The sequence below is a fragment of the Xenopus laevis genome, chromosome 7L (assembly GCF_017654675.1).
Source record: "Xenopus laevis strain J_2021 chromosome 7L, Xenopus_laevis_v10.1, whole genome shotgun sequence".
NCBI lineage: Eukaryota > Metazoa > Chordata > Amphibia > Anura > Pipidae > Xenopus > Xenopus laevis.
The window spans coordinates 100,781,809-100,797,831 of NC_054383.1; the positions used below are offsets into that span (position 1 = coordinate 100,781,809).

The 16,023-nt window shown below is 39.6% G+C and overlaps 1 protein-coding gene across 3 annotated transcripts in view; it reads right to left on the bottom strand.

Moving 5' to 3' along the window:
• Window positions 1-13,882: 13,882 nt before the first annotated feature.
• The window catches only part of cep104.L (centrosomal protein 104kDa L homeolog), a 71,404-nt gene continuing 69,263 nt past the window's right edge, over window positions 13,883-16,023 (bottom strand). For 2 of the 3 annotated variants that reach the window (XM_018226101.2, XM_018226100.2), the window contains exons 21-22: window positions 15,269-15,359; window positions 13,884-14,875 (exon numbers count right to left, since the gene is read on the bottom strand). In XM_018226101.2, coding sequence (XP_018081590.1) covers window positions 14,736-14,875; window positions 15,269-15,359 — 231 coding nt within the window. In that variant the 3' untranslated portion in view covers window positions 13,884-14,735. Of the gene's footprint in view, window positions 14,876-15,268; window positions 15,360-16,023 lie in introns of all 3 variants that reach the window. The other variant, XM_018226102.2, reaches the window with a different exon arrangement.

The window sequence follows — 16,023 nt, forward strand, 5'->3', positions numbered from 1 at the left end:
TGGCCAAAACTGTAAAATTAGACTAGGGAAGTGTTATAATTCGATTCAATTTATCATACACTGGCCCTTTAAGTACTTGAATTTGACTATTCGCCACCTTAAACCTGCCGAATTGCTGTTTTAGCCTATGGGGGACGTCCTGGTGTCAATTTGGAGTTGTTTGCTGCTTTCCTGACATTCGAGTTTTTCCTCTGAAATTTGAATTCGAATCTGATTCAAATTTGATTTGATTCAAGTTTGCGGGTCCATCATACTCCCCCGAGTTGTAAAAATTCTATTTTTTTATTAATAAATTACAGTTGGTCAAATTTTGAGTTCATGGGAGTTTTAAATAACTCCCATGAACTCGAAATTCGACCCTTGATAAATCTGCCCCTAAATCTGCTAGAAAATGATATAAAAATGTAATACACCCAATAGGCTGGTTTTGCTTCCAATAAGGATTAATTATATCTTAGTTTGGATCAAGTACAATGTACTGTTTTATTACAGAGGAAAAACTAAACCATTTAAAAAATGTTGAATTATTTGCTTACAATGGAGCCTATAGGGAAGGCCTTTCTGTAATTCTGGGCTTTCTGGATAACGGGTTTCCGAGTAATGGATCCTATACCTGTGCTGCTGTCAACATCATATTAAAGTTTATTATAAGGTGAACTATCCTTTAACCAAATGCAAGGAGTTCCATAGTAAAATTGTTACGTACAGATAAGATGCTCATCGATATTGGAGCTTATTCAGTCTGATGAGTTACAGTATATACTGATTGATTTCACTATTAAACGATCAGGTTTATTGCTTAAAGGGGAACTCCACAAAAACAGAACTTGAGCTTTTTGAAAAGTAAACATAATTTCAAGCAACTCGTTAAAAAAATATATCCAGACATTTCATGATTTTTAATTGTTTCTGAAAGGTCCCTAAGCCTAGCCCCCTGCTCTCCTTCTGATCTGTCTGACTACTTTGCTGAGCTGGCTGACTACTGTTACTTTGTATCAACAGCCATCTGTCCTTAGCCTGCATCCTCCAACCCCCACAATTCCCTGCACATGTGATTTCAATAAGGAACATCACAGTGCAATGCATTGTGGGTTATGTAGTTCCTGCATGCTGCCTGTAAACTGTGGAGTAGTTGTTACAATTTGTAACATCAGTGTTTAGTCCCTCCTTCCCTGCCAGGATTTCAAATGATGCAGAAAGAGAAGAACTGTTAAACAGCTGGATTTCAGCATAGAAAATGGCATTTATTTATACTTTTTTAAAAAAACAGGTAACTGAGATGGGTATATTAGGGGTTTTTGTGTAATCAAATTTTGGTTTGGAAGCCGGAGTTCCCCTTTAAACATCCTAGTTTGACATCCTAACTGTATTCGGCTTGGATCAGACAGCAAACACCATATAGGAAAGAGAAGAGGTTTTATGAGCTATTTCTTTTATATGAAGGATAACAGGGCTTCTAATGTGATACAACTGAGAATATATTAATGATACTGTCTGTTCCTTTTAAAAGGGAAACTAACATGTTTGATGGCAATGGCACAGGGATTGTTATGATTAAAGCAGATGGAAATACCCTTAAGCACTGGCAGTTAATTCCCTGCTACTGAATGGGAAATTTGCTGCATTTGGCACATGATGGCCTGCACTGTGTACCACGAGAGAACACTAACTCTTCTGTACGGTGCATAAAAGAAGGGACTTTTCCTATTTGCTAGAATGGGAAGCAGCGATCTCGTCTCTTTTTTTATGTGATAAACCACAAGATAACTTTTTCTCACTGTAATGAATCTGGCCCATAGTTGGGAGTCTCTCACTTGAAATATTTAATGGTAGGGATGCACCAAATCCACTATTTTGGATTTGGCCGACCACCAAATCCTTTGTCAAAGATTCGACCGAATACCGAACCAAATCCTAATTTGCATATGCAAATTAGGGATTGGAAGGGGAAAACATTTTTTACTTCTTTGTCTTGTGACAAAAAGTCACACGATTTCCCTCCCCGCCCCTAATTCTGATTTGGTTTGGAAGGGCAGAAGGATTGGCGGAATTCTGCTGAAAAAGGCAGAATCCTGGCTGAATCCCGAACCGAATCCTGGATTTGGTGCATCCCTATTTAACGGTAAAAGAGTCGGACCTGCTATGATGTTCTCCAGGAATATTACAGAAAGCCTTGCCACTCGCAATAAACCATTGGTGCAATAAACATATTAGACTGGATGCCCCGCCCCCTTCCATATCCCAATATTGGGCCAGATTCAATTCAATGAGAAAAAGGTTTATCACCTGAAAACTCATGGACAAGATTCAATTTGAGATGCAATCCATTTCAGAAAAACTTAGCTCACGGTTTATCACTTGAAAACTGGAATGACGTCTACGAGAAAAAACTGGAACTGAATTAAGGGAAACGTTTTTTTCTCCTCTAATTGAATCTCATCCATGATTTTTCACATGATAAACTGTGAGATAACTTTTTCTCACTGAATTGAATCTGGCCTATTACGTTTTAATAGAGATTTTTTTTTAACTACATTGGCATCCTGCGAGTCCCCCTAGAAAAGTAAGGGGCAGATTTATTAAGGGTCGAATAGTAAATTTGAATTTTTGAATTGTATTTTTGGTCAAAATTGTGATTGCTACTGTGGATTAAAAGATTACGGGCAGTGTTAACAAAAATCATGTCAATGTCACCCCCCATAGACTGATTTTTTTTGGATTCATTTTTTTTTTTTTTTTTTTTTAAAACTGATTTTTTTTTTCGGCAGAACAGCCAGGCTGACTTTGATATGGGAATGTGAGTCTGACATCTGGGCACGTATGCCAAAAACCTCACCATTTTGAAAAGAAAAGTGTCATTGCCAGGATAACTCCTGCAAAAAACAGCCTTACATTGCTTTCATTGATCTGACTGGTGCTGACCAATCTGCACAGTGTTCAGTTCAGTTCAGTTATCCAAAATCCAATCCAAAAGGAAAATGGTTGCATGTTGCTTAATTATAATAATAATAATGGTGTGCTGCGAATTTCTGCAACCTTTTCCTGAGCACCTGTCCAAATAAAGGTGCATGTGTAATTTACATAGCGCATATGTCTACAAGCTGCAGGAGGGCATGTAGGAACCCTCTCTTCTGCCCCTATACAAGTTAGGGAACGATAATGGACATAGGATACAACTAGGATCATTGGCAAGTAGTAAGGACTCTGCAAGCTTCAGCATACAGAAATAAGAAACTTTCTAAATACAATCAATTAAAAATCCTGTACCATTTCTGAAATAAAGTTTATCCTCACTATCCCTCTCTCAGCATCTGTTTCTCTTCATTCTCTCTTCATGCAGCAGTTGGGTGTCAGATATTCAGATTATATTCAGATATTAGAGCCAATATATCTTATAGATGGTCTCCTTTTGCCTAGAAGATGTATCACAGCTCACTCTATTAAAATCACCAGACAACATGGGGGAAATCCACTAACAGGCTAATTTTCACCAGCGTTAGCCACTTTGCCCTTTAGTAAATTTGCCCCCATGTCTCTCTACATGCAAGATTTGTGCAAAACGCAGTTGTTTAGTGTTTAATTATTTTTATTGATTTTAACCAAAAACCAGCTGATTGCTTAGATTTTGTTTGTGTTGGAATCAGAGTGAGCTCTAATTCATCAGCCCCCCTACAAGATCTATTGGATGTAACTGTCAATGATTATCTCACACCCAACTGCTGCATGAAGAGAGAATGAAGAGAAACAGATGCTGAGAGAGGGATAGTGAGGATAAACTTTATTTAAGAAACAATATAGAATTTTTAATTGATTGTATTTACAAAGTTTCTTATTTCACTATGATGAAGCTTTTATTAAATTTTCATTTTTGTGATAGTTCCCTTTTAAGCACTAATCAGGGGTGTGTCCTTGGGCCCCTTTGTGCTCTTGCACTTCTGCCTGGGGGCATAGAAAATACTCCCTTTTTCTGTACTTTAAGTGCCCCAAGAGCAATGAGACCCACAACTTGGAGCCAAGATGTAGTTAACTGATTATCTACTGAATTCATTAGAAAAGCTTGAAAGCTACTACATTTAACATGCCATTTGCTGTCAGGGTCAGACTGTACATGGGGGGCCCACCGGGTTCCTAACCTAAGGGCCCCCCGCGCGCATGCGAAGCGTGTGTGTGCAAACGCCGGTGCGCATTCACTACCGGCGACAAAATTTATTTTTTTGGGGGGACACGGAGATTGGTGGAGGGGGGCTGGGTTGACGGGGCCCATGAGGGCCCGCACCCACCGGGTTTTTTCCCGGTGTCCTGCCGGCTCAGTCCGACGCTGTTTACTGTACAATTTATGACACCAGCTTAAAAGATAGATTCCTCTTTTTTTTCTCTTTTCTATACTGTGCTCCATACTTACTGGCAGAACGTGGCATGGTAAAAGCAAAGATCCATGGAGTGGAAAGGGTTGAACTGCACTGATTCAGCCCTGCTGCATTGTAACATATGTTCTCTGATTGACTCTAAAGGGAGTTGTTTTGTCTGCAATGAGAACAAATCTGTACTGTAAGCAAAGCCCTAATGTTTATGGCAGAGAGTTTTAGGGAAGGATTTTACAAGCCATTGAGCTGTGTACAGCAGATGTGCATATTCTAAGAACGATACCAAATCAAGAATCTATTTATACCATATATTCCCCAGCAAATCTTCCCTAGGTAGTCACTAGGGTTGCCACCTTTTCTGGAAAAAAATACTGGCCTTCCTATATAGTTATCTTTTTTCCCTATTAATAACATTGGGATCAACCATCATTTTTACCGGCCAGGCCAGTAAAATACCAGCCAGGCGGCAACCCTAGTAGTCACTGATGTAAGCTACAACATCCCCAAATCAAAGTATAGCAACTATATGAATAAAGATGGACATACACCGTAAGATGATTTGTCTGATATTGTCAACTTTGTGGAGGGTCATATGTTGCTGATCCCGGGGCCCCATGCAGAGTCATTGGGAACAGGCTGAAGCCATGAAATAATAAGGGGCATGGAGTCAATATGTTGTGGACTCAATAAGCAGTTTTTTATGAATTTTACATACAAATGGAGCACCGGCTAATACAGTATCCAGTATACAAAATCTCTGCTGGAGTTTTAAGAGTTTATTTGGTTAATGAGAATGGAGATAATGTGACTCTTTTTGTCTGCAAATGTCTAGCTCTCTCAGTATAATTATTCCTTAGGAATCCACCTTACAAATTCTGCGCTATCCCCAAAAATTCATTGACTTAAGCCAGTGCTCCCTCTGTATCTGTCCAGTTTGTGCCTCACAAATATAGAAGGGCAAGTGATGGGTTCTCTACATATTTCGGGGAATCACAATTTACACTACAATATACTTACAAACCAACAAAATGTACCGAAAAGATTTGGAATGGAGAATGGAATGGAGAAGGCTTTTAATGTGTAGTTAAGAAAACTTTCTTTGGTATCCTAGAATTCCTTGTTATGATTGCATACTTGATAAGATCCGTGTCCCTTTACTGCGACCAGCTGCTGCTCCGTAAATGCAGCTCTTATCAATGACAATGCAGCTGAGCAGTTGTGACATTTCAATGAGCAAGTTGAGAAATATTAACTTAAATATGTATTGTTTGTTTAATTATTGAATAAAGATTTTTTTCTTATAATCAATATTGCATTTATTAAATAAATACACATAAATCAACATTTTGGGAGGTTAATAATCATCTTGGGTTACTTACATAATTATGGTTAATATCACATTGCCCCTTGCTAAGCAGTCATTCTTCATATACGTTAAAAGACCACTGATTGTATATTGACTTTTTCAAAGTAACTCTCTCTGCCTGTCACAACTTGGCCAATTCAGGCCCAGATATGAGGCCAGGTCACTAAGACCCAGGGACTCGGGTATCATATAGCTGCATTATTAATAGCGTCATTGGTTAAACAAGCAAGTGGTCAGGGCAGGCAGCAGAAAATAGCGGGTCCATTAGACAAGTAAGAGGACAACAGCAAGTCTTACACAAACAAGAGGTCACGCATGCGGCAGAAAACAGCAAATCCGATAGACAAGCAAGAGCTCAGGGCAGGCAGCAGACAATAACAAGTCCAGTAGACAAACATGAGATCAGGGCAGGCAGCAGACAATAACAAGTCCAGTAGACAAACAAAAGGTTAGGGCAGGCAGCAGACAATAACAAGTCCAGTAGACAAACAAGAGGTCAGGGCAGGCAGCAGACAATAACAAGTCCAGTAGACAAACATGAGATCAGGGCAGGCAGCAGACAATAGCAAGTCCAGTAGACAAACAAGAGGTCAGGGCAGGCAGCAGACAATAACAAGTCCAGTAGACAAACAAGAGGTCAGGGCAGGCAGCAGACAATAACAAGTCCAGTAGACAAACATGAGATCAGGGCAGGCAGCAGACAATAGCAAGTCCAGTAGACAAACAAGAGGTCAGGGCAGGCAGCAGACAGTAACAAGTCCAGTAGACAAGCAAGAGGTCACTGCATGCGGCAAACAACAGCAAGTCTTTTAGACAAGAAAGGGGAGTAGGGAGCAGATAATATCAAGTCTGTTAGAAAATCAAATACGTCAGTGCAGTTGGCAGACAATAGCATGCAGCATCAGACCAGGCTGGCAGGGCACTGGGAGAGAACTTGGTGGGCCCACCACCCCAGACCTGGTGCATGTCATGTGACAAGGTTACTACAGTAGCAGCTGCAAAGGAGTACATGATATGGCTCTGAGGTACAGAATGCATTGGGGAGTGGGAGGGGATTAATGGTGTGAGAGGCCTTTGTGATCGGCCTTTTAAGATTGTTACAGACAGCAGATTAGCAGCTGTCTGATCCGTGATTGCCATCTATTACTGCTACACTCGCTATTATGTATGTTCAACAGGATACCACTGATTATAGATAAAATAAAATGTTCAGTCAGTTTTTAATTAGTATTTCATTTTATATTGTCCTTCTTTACCTTAATGGCACTACCAAACTGTATTGTTAACCAAGGTACGATTAGTTGTTTCAGCTGTGATAATAGGTTTGAGATCCGATTGTATATTCAGAAACACGAAAGACTCCCTAAATGATGTAGCTGCAGAGCTAAGGTTCAACAGAAGTGCAATAGAAATGGACAAACTGGATTTTGTATCTTCTTTGTGCCAATTCTGGTTGTTGAGAATGCAGAATTACAGTAGAAAAAAGGAATTCTTGTTTTGTCATGCGCAGCACGATTTTAGCCACCTAGCTTGAGAAAGAAAGATTAAGGCTTTGGGAGAGTGGAATGCAGCAAAGAACTTAATCCAGTGGATTCATTGCAACTTTAAGCCTGAACGTCAATCTTAAGAGATTTCGGGTCTCTTGACATTGTAGCCTGTGAAAATATAAGTATTTATATATCTATTGCTGCAACTGGTAACATTTTCTCCTACGGTTGAAGTGTTGTCACTAGAAAATACCCAGAAAGATTCCTCTTAGAGAGTATTCAAGAGAGGGGTATTTAGATCATGCGATGAGGTGGGTACTGGGCTTGTTACAATACATTTCCCACAGGAGGACATTTACCCAATTCTTCATGCAAAAAAGAAAATTTAACTTCATCATAATTCAAGAAAATAAGTTAAAAACTAGAGAGATCAAGAATTTTTACTTATCCTGTAATTGTTTTACATGATGAATTCTAGTCCCGCTTGTAGTTCAAGCTTATTACTGCCAAATGCTGGTAACATAAATACTTTAGGGGTGTATTTATCATGCTGACAAACGATTTACCCAGAAAAATAAAAAAAAGCAGTGCTAATAAATGGGGAATATATAAAGGTGTGTATTTTCTCTTACACTGGGCCAGGTTCAACAAAAAGTTCTCATGGTTTATCACGTGAAAACTCATAGCGGAGATTCAATTTGAGGAGAAAAAAAAAAATCTTTTCTCCAAATTCAGTTCGTTTTTTCCCCCATAGACTTTTTTCCCCATAGACTAAGAGAGTCAGCCCCTTAAGCTGGCCATAGATGTTGAGATTTTTAAAAGATCAGATCCTGATCGTGAGACCACGATTTTCTCGAAACCGATCGTACGAATTTACCATCAACTAAAAAGACCAATTTGCCAGAAAACAAAGGGGAGCTGCCTGCTTGGCCCTTCAGACATAGATAGATTGCACTGGGACCGACAAAGATTTTTTGACCGGGCCGATCAATTTCCTGACAGATGTCGGCCGAAAAATCATAAGATGTACGATCGTTTGAATCCCACTAACCGCACGATAATTACGAAGGATTGGTCGGACTTCACTAAAATCGGTCGTTCGGCAAGAAGAGCTTTACTGTGTGCTAATTCCCCATTCTATTGATACACATGTAAATACTAAATGTAGCACTGCCAGATCCGCTCATTTAGTGAGGTTGCCAAACAAGTGGATCTATACCTGATTAGGCCATCTACACACTGGGCCAAATTGGGCTGATCTGTTGGTTGGCTTGTGAACCAAGGATCACATAGAGAAGCCTGTGCATCCATTGAATGAGGACTCCATTAACACATCAATGCATTCCTCATTGGGTGGGGAAAATAAAACCAGATATTGGTTGGGCAGGCCTGTCCCTATTCACAGTCCAATAAGCTAATGACTAGCTTTTATTGGCCAGTGTATAACTGCCTTTACACTACTGCCAAAAGATTTAGCTCCTTGGTTTCTTCTCCATTTACAGCTATGCATACATAAAGGCAGGGGTCCCCAAACTCTATATTCAAATATAGAGTTGGGGAGCAACACAAGCATGAAAAAGTCCCTGGGGATGCCCAAAAGGGCTGTGATTTGCTATTTGGTAGCCCCTATGTGGACTGGTAGCCAACTTGGTTTTTATACGACCAAATCTGCCTCCTAGTGAAAAAAAATCAGAATTAAAGGACCTGCTTTAAGGCCACTGACAGCAATATCCAAGATGTTGCTCATGAGTCACTGGTTGGGGATCAGTGCATAAAGAGAAACAATCTTTCCAAAGTTAGAACGTTTCCCAGGGGGCCGAGGCAAAAACTGCATAAATTCCGGCAAACCATTCAAACCGGAAAAGAAGAAAAGTAGCTTGTCTGAATGGGACCTCAACAAAATGGTGTCAATGTTGTGAAATTTAAAACTGGGGGTGTAAAGTCAGGGGTTCTACTGTAGTTTAGCAGTATTATGGGTTTGCAGAAACAATCCAATAAACGATAGTCACATTGAGACTTCCTGTATCCCAACAAAAGTTCAAACACAACAAAAAATTAAAAAATACATTATTCTCTTAAAATTAAATGTTTATTATGGATTTATACTCTGTATGTGAACACATGAATGTAAAAGGCAAGCCAGACATGCACAAATATATTGTGTCAACATTTTTATAAAGCCTTGGGCTAACACAGCAGATAATGAGTAGAAAAGGATCAATGGCTTGTTACATAATAGATCCAGCAATAAATATTAACACTCAAATCAGTCATATCTCATTCACTGAATAAAGAAACCAGTCAGGACTAGTCAGTGCCGCATACCTACTCCTTAACTTCTCCCCGAGTTCAATGGCTTCTCACTACTTCTACATGGAAAACTGAATTAAAAGGACATAGTGGAGCAGACTTTGTTTATAATAAAATAAATGTACATAATAAATATTGCATAATAAAGTTAAAAAGCTACCAGCGTGTGCAAAGCAGATCCAAAAATACATGCAGACTGGTGATATATATATATATATATATATATATACACAATAAACAAAGTGAAAATAAGATAATTAACAAGTATTCCATTCTTATTGGCTCTGAAGAGTTGCTTTCATATGAGTGTAAAAGGGCAGCAATCATATCAAAATTGTTTCCCCAACCAGTTAAATGAGCTGGGACACTCATTATTCACATGCTTTGAGTCCCAACATAATCACCTATTTTATTAAAATAATGTTTTTTTTATTTAGGGGCTGATTTATCACACCTTGCATAAAAAATTTACTTTTTGAATATTATCAAAAATGAAAAATAATGATCGATAGTGTTCTATGGCATTTGACTTGCAAAGCCGACATTTTATTGGCTGGTCAGGGATGATGAATCATTAAGGCTCACACAAAAGCATTAGAGATAACACAAATATTTACTGAATCAGTTGAACTGGTGTCGGCAACTTGGATCAGTTCCAAAAATCCCAACAGTTTGAATGTCTAGAATTCAGCAGAATCCCCAAATTGAGCTTTTCACATTTCTGCAATCTTTGCAGAAATCTCTGCAAACCTGATGGTTTTACCATCTATTTTGATCATATACGTTAGTGTATTTTTAAATGTTAAAAAAAATATGTTGCAGCGCCATTTTAAATCAATTTTATTGCAGTACAAAAATTGTTTTCTTAGTCTGACACTTAGGGGCAGATATATAAAAGGTCGAGGTGAAGTTTCGAAGTGAAAAACTTCAAATTTCGAGCTATTTTTTGTGTACTTCGACTAGGGAATAGTCATACTTTGATTCGAAGTTGAAGAAAACCGAAATTCGAAGGTTGAATTTTTTTGAAGTACTGTCTCTTTAAAACTTCGACCATTCACTACCTAAAAGTGCTGTTTTAGCCTATGGGGGACCTCCTAGAACCTGTATGGTGCAATTGGGAGATAGAAGGTCGAAGTTAAAAAAAACTTAGATCGAAGTACGATCGTACGATTCAAAGTAGGCCGAATTCGGCCCACTTCAACCCCAAAAAACTTCGACCTCCATTTGATTGCTCTTTTTGAATTCGAAGTTCGAAGTTTTTTTTAACTTTGAACGTCGACCTTTGATAAATCTGCCCCCTACAGTCCCAGTCTTCATCCGTTCTAGCAAAAGCCAAAAAAGTTTTGCCAAGCATTCCCTAGAAATCCAGTAAACCTCATCCATTTCTTTTAATGAATAAGGTGAGACACCTTATGTCAAATACTGTACGTATCACAATGTGACCTTTTGTCTCCAGTACAGTAGAACTGAGGGGCTTCTTCCATGCACTGCTCCATAAACGAGCTTTTTAATTCCACTTGATCCCTCAGCAGTAGGGATGGGCAAATTTTCTCGCCCTGTTTTGGCGCATAAATTACACCCATAGACTTGTATGGCGTCGTGGGTCAAAAAAAAATTTTTTTTTGCTGGCGGCAAATTTTTGGTGAAGCGAAACTGGTCAAATTTGCCCAAGCCTACTCAGCACACCTGTAATTCCATAAATAACCATCAACATCAAATTAAATAAGGGTTTCAGCCCATAGACTACTAGGGGATTCAGCATTTAAAACCAATAGTTCATTTTGGGTTAATGAGAGAGAGAGTTGATTGATATTTTTCAAATCTGTGAAACTGACATATAATATCACTTTGAACAGCCAGCTGGTTCACTTACTAAACATGTGGAGGCCTATTCATCAAAGGTCGGATTTTCGAGGTTTCTGAAACCATGACTAAGCTCACTGGGGGTCATTTATCAACACTGGACAAATTTACCTGTGGGCAGTAGCTCATGGCCACCAATCAAATTGTTGCATTCATTGTTCTACCTGCAGCTGGCTGAAGAAAGTCACTCACTGATTGGTTGCTATAGGTCACTGCCCATGAGCATATTTGCCCAGTGTTGATAAATGAGCCCCACTTTCTCTAAAACTGCAAATGTCATAAAATGTATTAAAAAAAATCAGAATAAAAAAACGTACAAATGGGAAAAGTTGCAGAAAGGCCGCAAAAAAATGCACCAAATTCAGTGTCAAACATATCTAAAAACCTCAAACTAAGAATCAAAGAAAGTTGTAAAAGGGACATCTGCCATTGACTTCTACATGTTTTAACTGGAGAATTTTAATAATCAGATTTGTTGCCGTTTTGTAGCATAGTGAACACCGAAAAAGTCTCACTTTCCCCCCTCCTTTTTGGATTTTTGGTGTAAAAACTATGAAAAACTATGATCCATAAAAAATTGCAGTTTAATAAATTGGCCTATTAAAGTTGGAATGTGCTGGAATGCTGCAGTAAACAGGATTCCAATATCCATGAGCAGCAATTGGACACTGAATTATCTGCACAGTACAGCGCATGGCATATACAGATGGGTCACATCTGATCACCTGGTGCACATGGATTAATGGATTACGTACAACAGAAACGTGATTATTTAAAGGTAAATGTTGTTGGTAAGGTCTCTTCCATCTTTACCTTTTTATGATGCCTTGTGGCAATCACTACATTAGGGCAAATCCTAAAATGTGTAACACTGTTTTTTGGATTAAAGGAGAAGGAAAGGCTAAAACTAAAGGTGGCCATAGACTTAAAGATCCGCTCGTTTGGCGACATCGCCAAACGAGCGGATCTTTCCCCGATATGCCACTAAACTGCGTGGCTATATCGGGGGTAATTCGAACGTTCGGCCGTATGGCCGAACGATCGAATTACGATGCGCCAAGCGGCTCCGACGGGTCGGTCGGGTAAATATCCAACCTTCCCGATCGATATCGTGGGCAGATATCGATCGGAATGACCCGTCGGAAGCCGCAATACACGGGCAGATAAGCTGTCAAATCGGTCCAAACGACCGATATCGGCAGCTTTATCTGCCCGTGTATGGCCACCTTAAGTAAGCTTTATCAGAAAGGTCTATATAAATACACCAGTAAACCATCAAAGTAATGATGCTCTGAGACCTCTGTCAAAAGAAACACTGCATTTCTTTCCTTCTATTGTGTATCAGACTTCCTGTTTTCAGCATAAACCTCCAGGGCTTGAGCATGCTCAGTTTGCTCCTCTCTTCCCCTAAAAAGAAAAAATGTTTTTTAAGGTTTCCAGCAGTTTGTCCCTGAAGCCGTTTCTATCCCGTTCTCCAACAGGTAAAAAAATTTAATAACAAATAAACTAAAACAGCCCTTCACAAGGAAGCTCAGGGGAAGAAAAAAAAAAGAATGATTGAAATATAGTGTAGTAAATTCTAGTAATTCGCCACCTTTATGTGCAAATCACTGTATTACTCGTGGAACCCACTCCGGCATCCACCAAACCGTAGTTAGCCTTATTCTAGGGGGTCACCATTAGGGGGAAGGTGGGTACTCACAGACATTTAAATTGGTTATGCGTTTATCTGTAGATTTAATTAGTGCTCCGATTCCAATTGTTGTCCGGAATAGTTTCCAGACTGGACATACCAAAATGTCGACTCCTGATTCAGCTGGAAAGAAGAAAAGCTTTGCCCGTGGGGATGTGCTACAAACTGCGGTGAGTCCCTTGGGGGTGAATAAAGTTTAAGCATGTGGGAGACAAACTTTAGCAAACAGATCACCTTGCAGCCATTGCTCTCTCCCCCTCCCTGCGGTAATCTGAGCCCAGAGCTATGAGTGAGCATGGAGAGACTCAGGCAGGAAGTGATGTCACAGCAAGCCAAGATGGCAGCTGCTATCATAAACAAATACAGATTGTCTAGAGCTGTTTACTCTTGTATAGTAAAGCATTCTACAGAATAAATATAGTGTTATAGCTTGCACTATTGTGGCTAATCTATTGGCAAGAAACTGCTTTGGTAATTTTCCTTCTCCTTTAAGTAACATGGTGTGTTGGAACACATTGCTTTCTTATTTCTGGAGAAACTATGTACACCTAATTGTAGAAAACTCCAGAGCACAAAGGTACGGAGGCATTTTATTGCCAATAGATTAGCTGCAATAGTGCAAGCTATAACACTATATTTATTCTGTAGATTGCTGTACCATACCTGAGTAAAAACCTCTAGAAGCTCTCTGTTTGTTTAGGATAGCAGCTGAAGTATTAGCTTGGTGTGACCACTTCCTGCCTGAGTCTCTCCCTGCTCACTTATAGCTCTGAGCTCAGATTACAGCAGAGAAGGGAGAGGAGCAAACTGAGCATGCTCAAGCCTGGGACAAGGAAGTTTAAGGTGAAGGCAGGAAGTCTGATACAGAAGTCCATGTGTACACAATAGAAGGCAAGATATGCTGAGTTTCTTTTGACTCAGTAAACTGAGGGTTTACTGGTATATTTAGTTGGACCTTTCTGATAAGGTTTACTTAGTTCTAACCTTTCCTTCTCCTTTAAGTAGAATTTGTGGATTGGAATGGAAAAGGTTTAGAAAATGCCCGAAGTAAAGGTCAGAAGTTAAGCGCTGCTCTTTTACAGTACAAGGGACTATCTCTTTAATTAGGGAGAGGGGTGTACATAGTGGGAAGCCAGAGTTGGCTTTAAGGAAATGTTTAGGCCGACTGCCCTTAGGTTAATCTTCAAATACCAAGAGCACCTGTCTATGTGCCCCCGCCTTGTTAATTATTTGATCACAACCCTGAGATCAAATCTTTATTGGAAAAGAAAGATTCTGCTTTCAAACTGGAGGGATCTCATTCTGGTGCCCCTGCAAACCAATCGCTGCTGCCAGACGTCCTGCAAGTGTTGTTAGTACCTCCTGGGAATCCTCATTGGCACACTTGGGTGGCACAAGCAGACCTGGTAGTGAGCAGAAACAGTTTTTCTTTTTTTAAAATTCTGATTAAACATAAAAGTACAAAATGGAATCAACATGAAACAGAATTTTCGTTTCGCTTCGATTTAAGTATTGCTGACGAAACGGCTACATCCGGACACACACGTATGAGAAGTAGGAGTGCTGCTCAACTAAATGATGTGAGGTAATACAAGTTATCATTGGGATAACACCCTCTGTATATGGTTCTAGGGAAATGATCCACTGTGTATTCATCGTTTCGGCTGTGCTTTGCTTGTCGCTTTATTCAGTCCTGCCCTTGGGGCTGGAATCCTACTTCCGGCTACTGGTGCCCGCACTTTTGGTCCGCCGGTGCCCGTTTTAGTTATTGTCGAACCTGGAGCTTTGGCTGCTGAACAATTAAAAAGAATACACGTTTTTAAAAGGGACCATAAGAATTTCCAGAGTTAATTCTGCAGCTGGATATAGATGCTTACCCTTCCCACCCCCATAAAAACCATTTTAAAAAACTTCCTTGTCGTCATTTTTTTAAAAAAAAATACCAACTTTTGATTTTAGAGGAAGGAATGAGCACATTGCAATGAGAACAACTTACAGAGGAGGCTTGGGGAGAGGATTTCTTTTGGGCAGGACCCTCTGTACTTGTATCGGTTATTATTTGTTACAGAGAAGGGTTTACCTTTACACAAGTACAGGCATGAACAATGATGATTTTTAGTTTGGGGCTTGTCTTTATTTGAACTGTTGCACGTGAAGCACATCTACAAAGGCGTCGCATTCATACCTTGTAATGCCACTTGTGTTCTCTGAAGGGCCGCTGTCCGGCGTGGGTTCATTCTGCAACCCTCTTTCCCCATGAGGTGGGATTTCCAGGCCTATAATGAAAAATGAGAACATAAATAAAAATATTACTGTGGTGCGGATATCTAAAATTAAAACAATGTCCATGCTCTTGAATATTTAGATATACCGGTATGTACATTTCTTCCAATCAAAGTAGTAGGGTATCCAAACGCCACTGCTAGTTCAGTCCAGTATAGAAGTGCAGCTTTCCCCGATCAGGTCACCAATATCCTGATATATGGACTTTAGAATCTTAAAAATGGAGTAGAGCACTCAAAAAGCATATTAATGCTGTGAATATTCTTTTATTGCCGACTACTGGTACACAACATGTTTCAGGCCTATGTGCCCTTTATCAAGTGAGTGACACACAGGCCCGAAACATGTCGTGTACCAGCAGTCGGCAATAAAAGAATATTCACAGCATTAATATGCTTTCTGAGTGCTCTCCTCAATTTCTAAGATTCTAAATTTCTTCCAATTAAATAGCATCGGCTTTTATGAACAGGATTTACTCCAAATTATCATTTTGTGCCTAATTGTCCTAAGAGTGCACTTTTTGGTGGGTTGAGATGTAAAATCTAACAAATAGCATGCGCGTTAGTGAAAGGTTTTTTTTAATTGTGAAGACAGATTAGGTGGGGTCCCTAGAGGAAACAGCTCATTTACTGTACTGTGTTGCAAAATGTATAATGT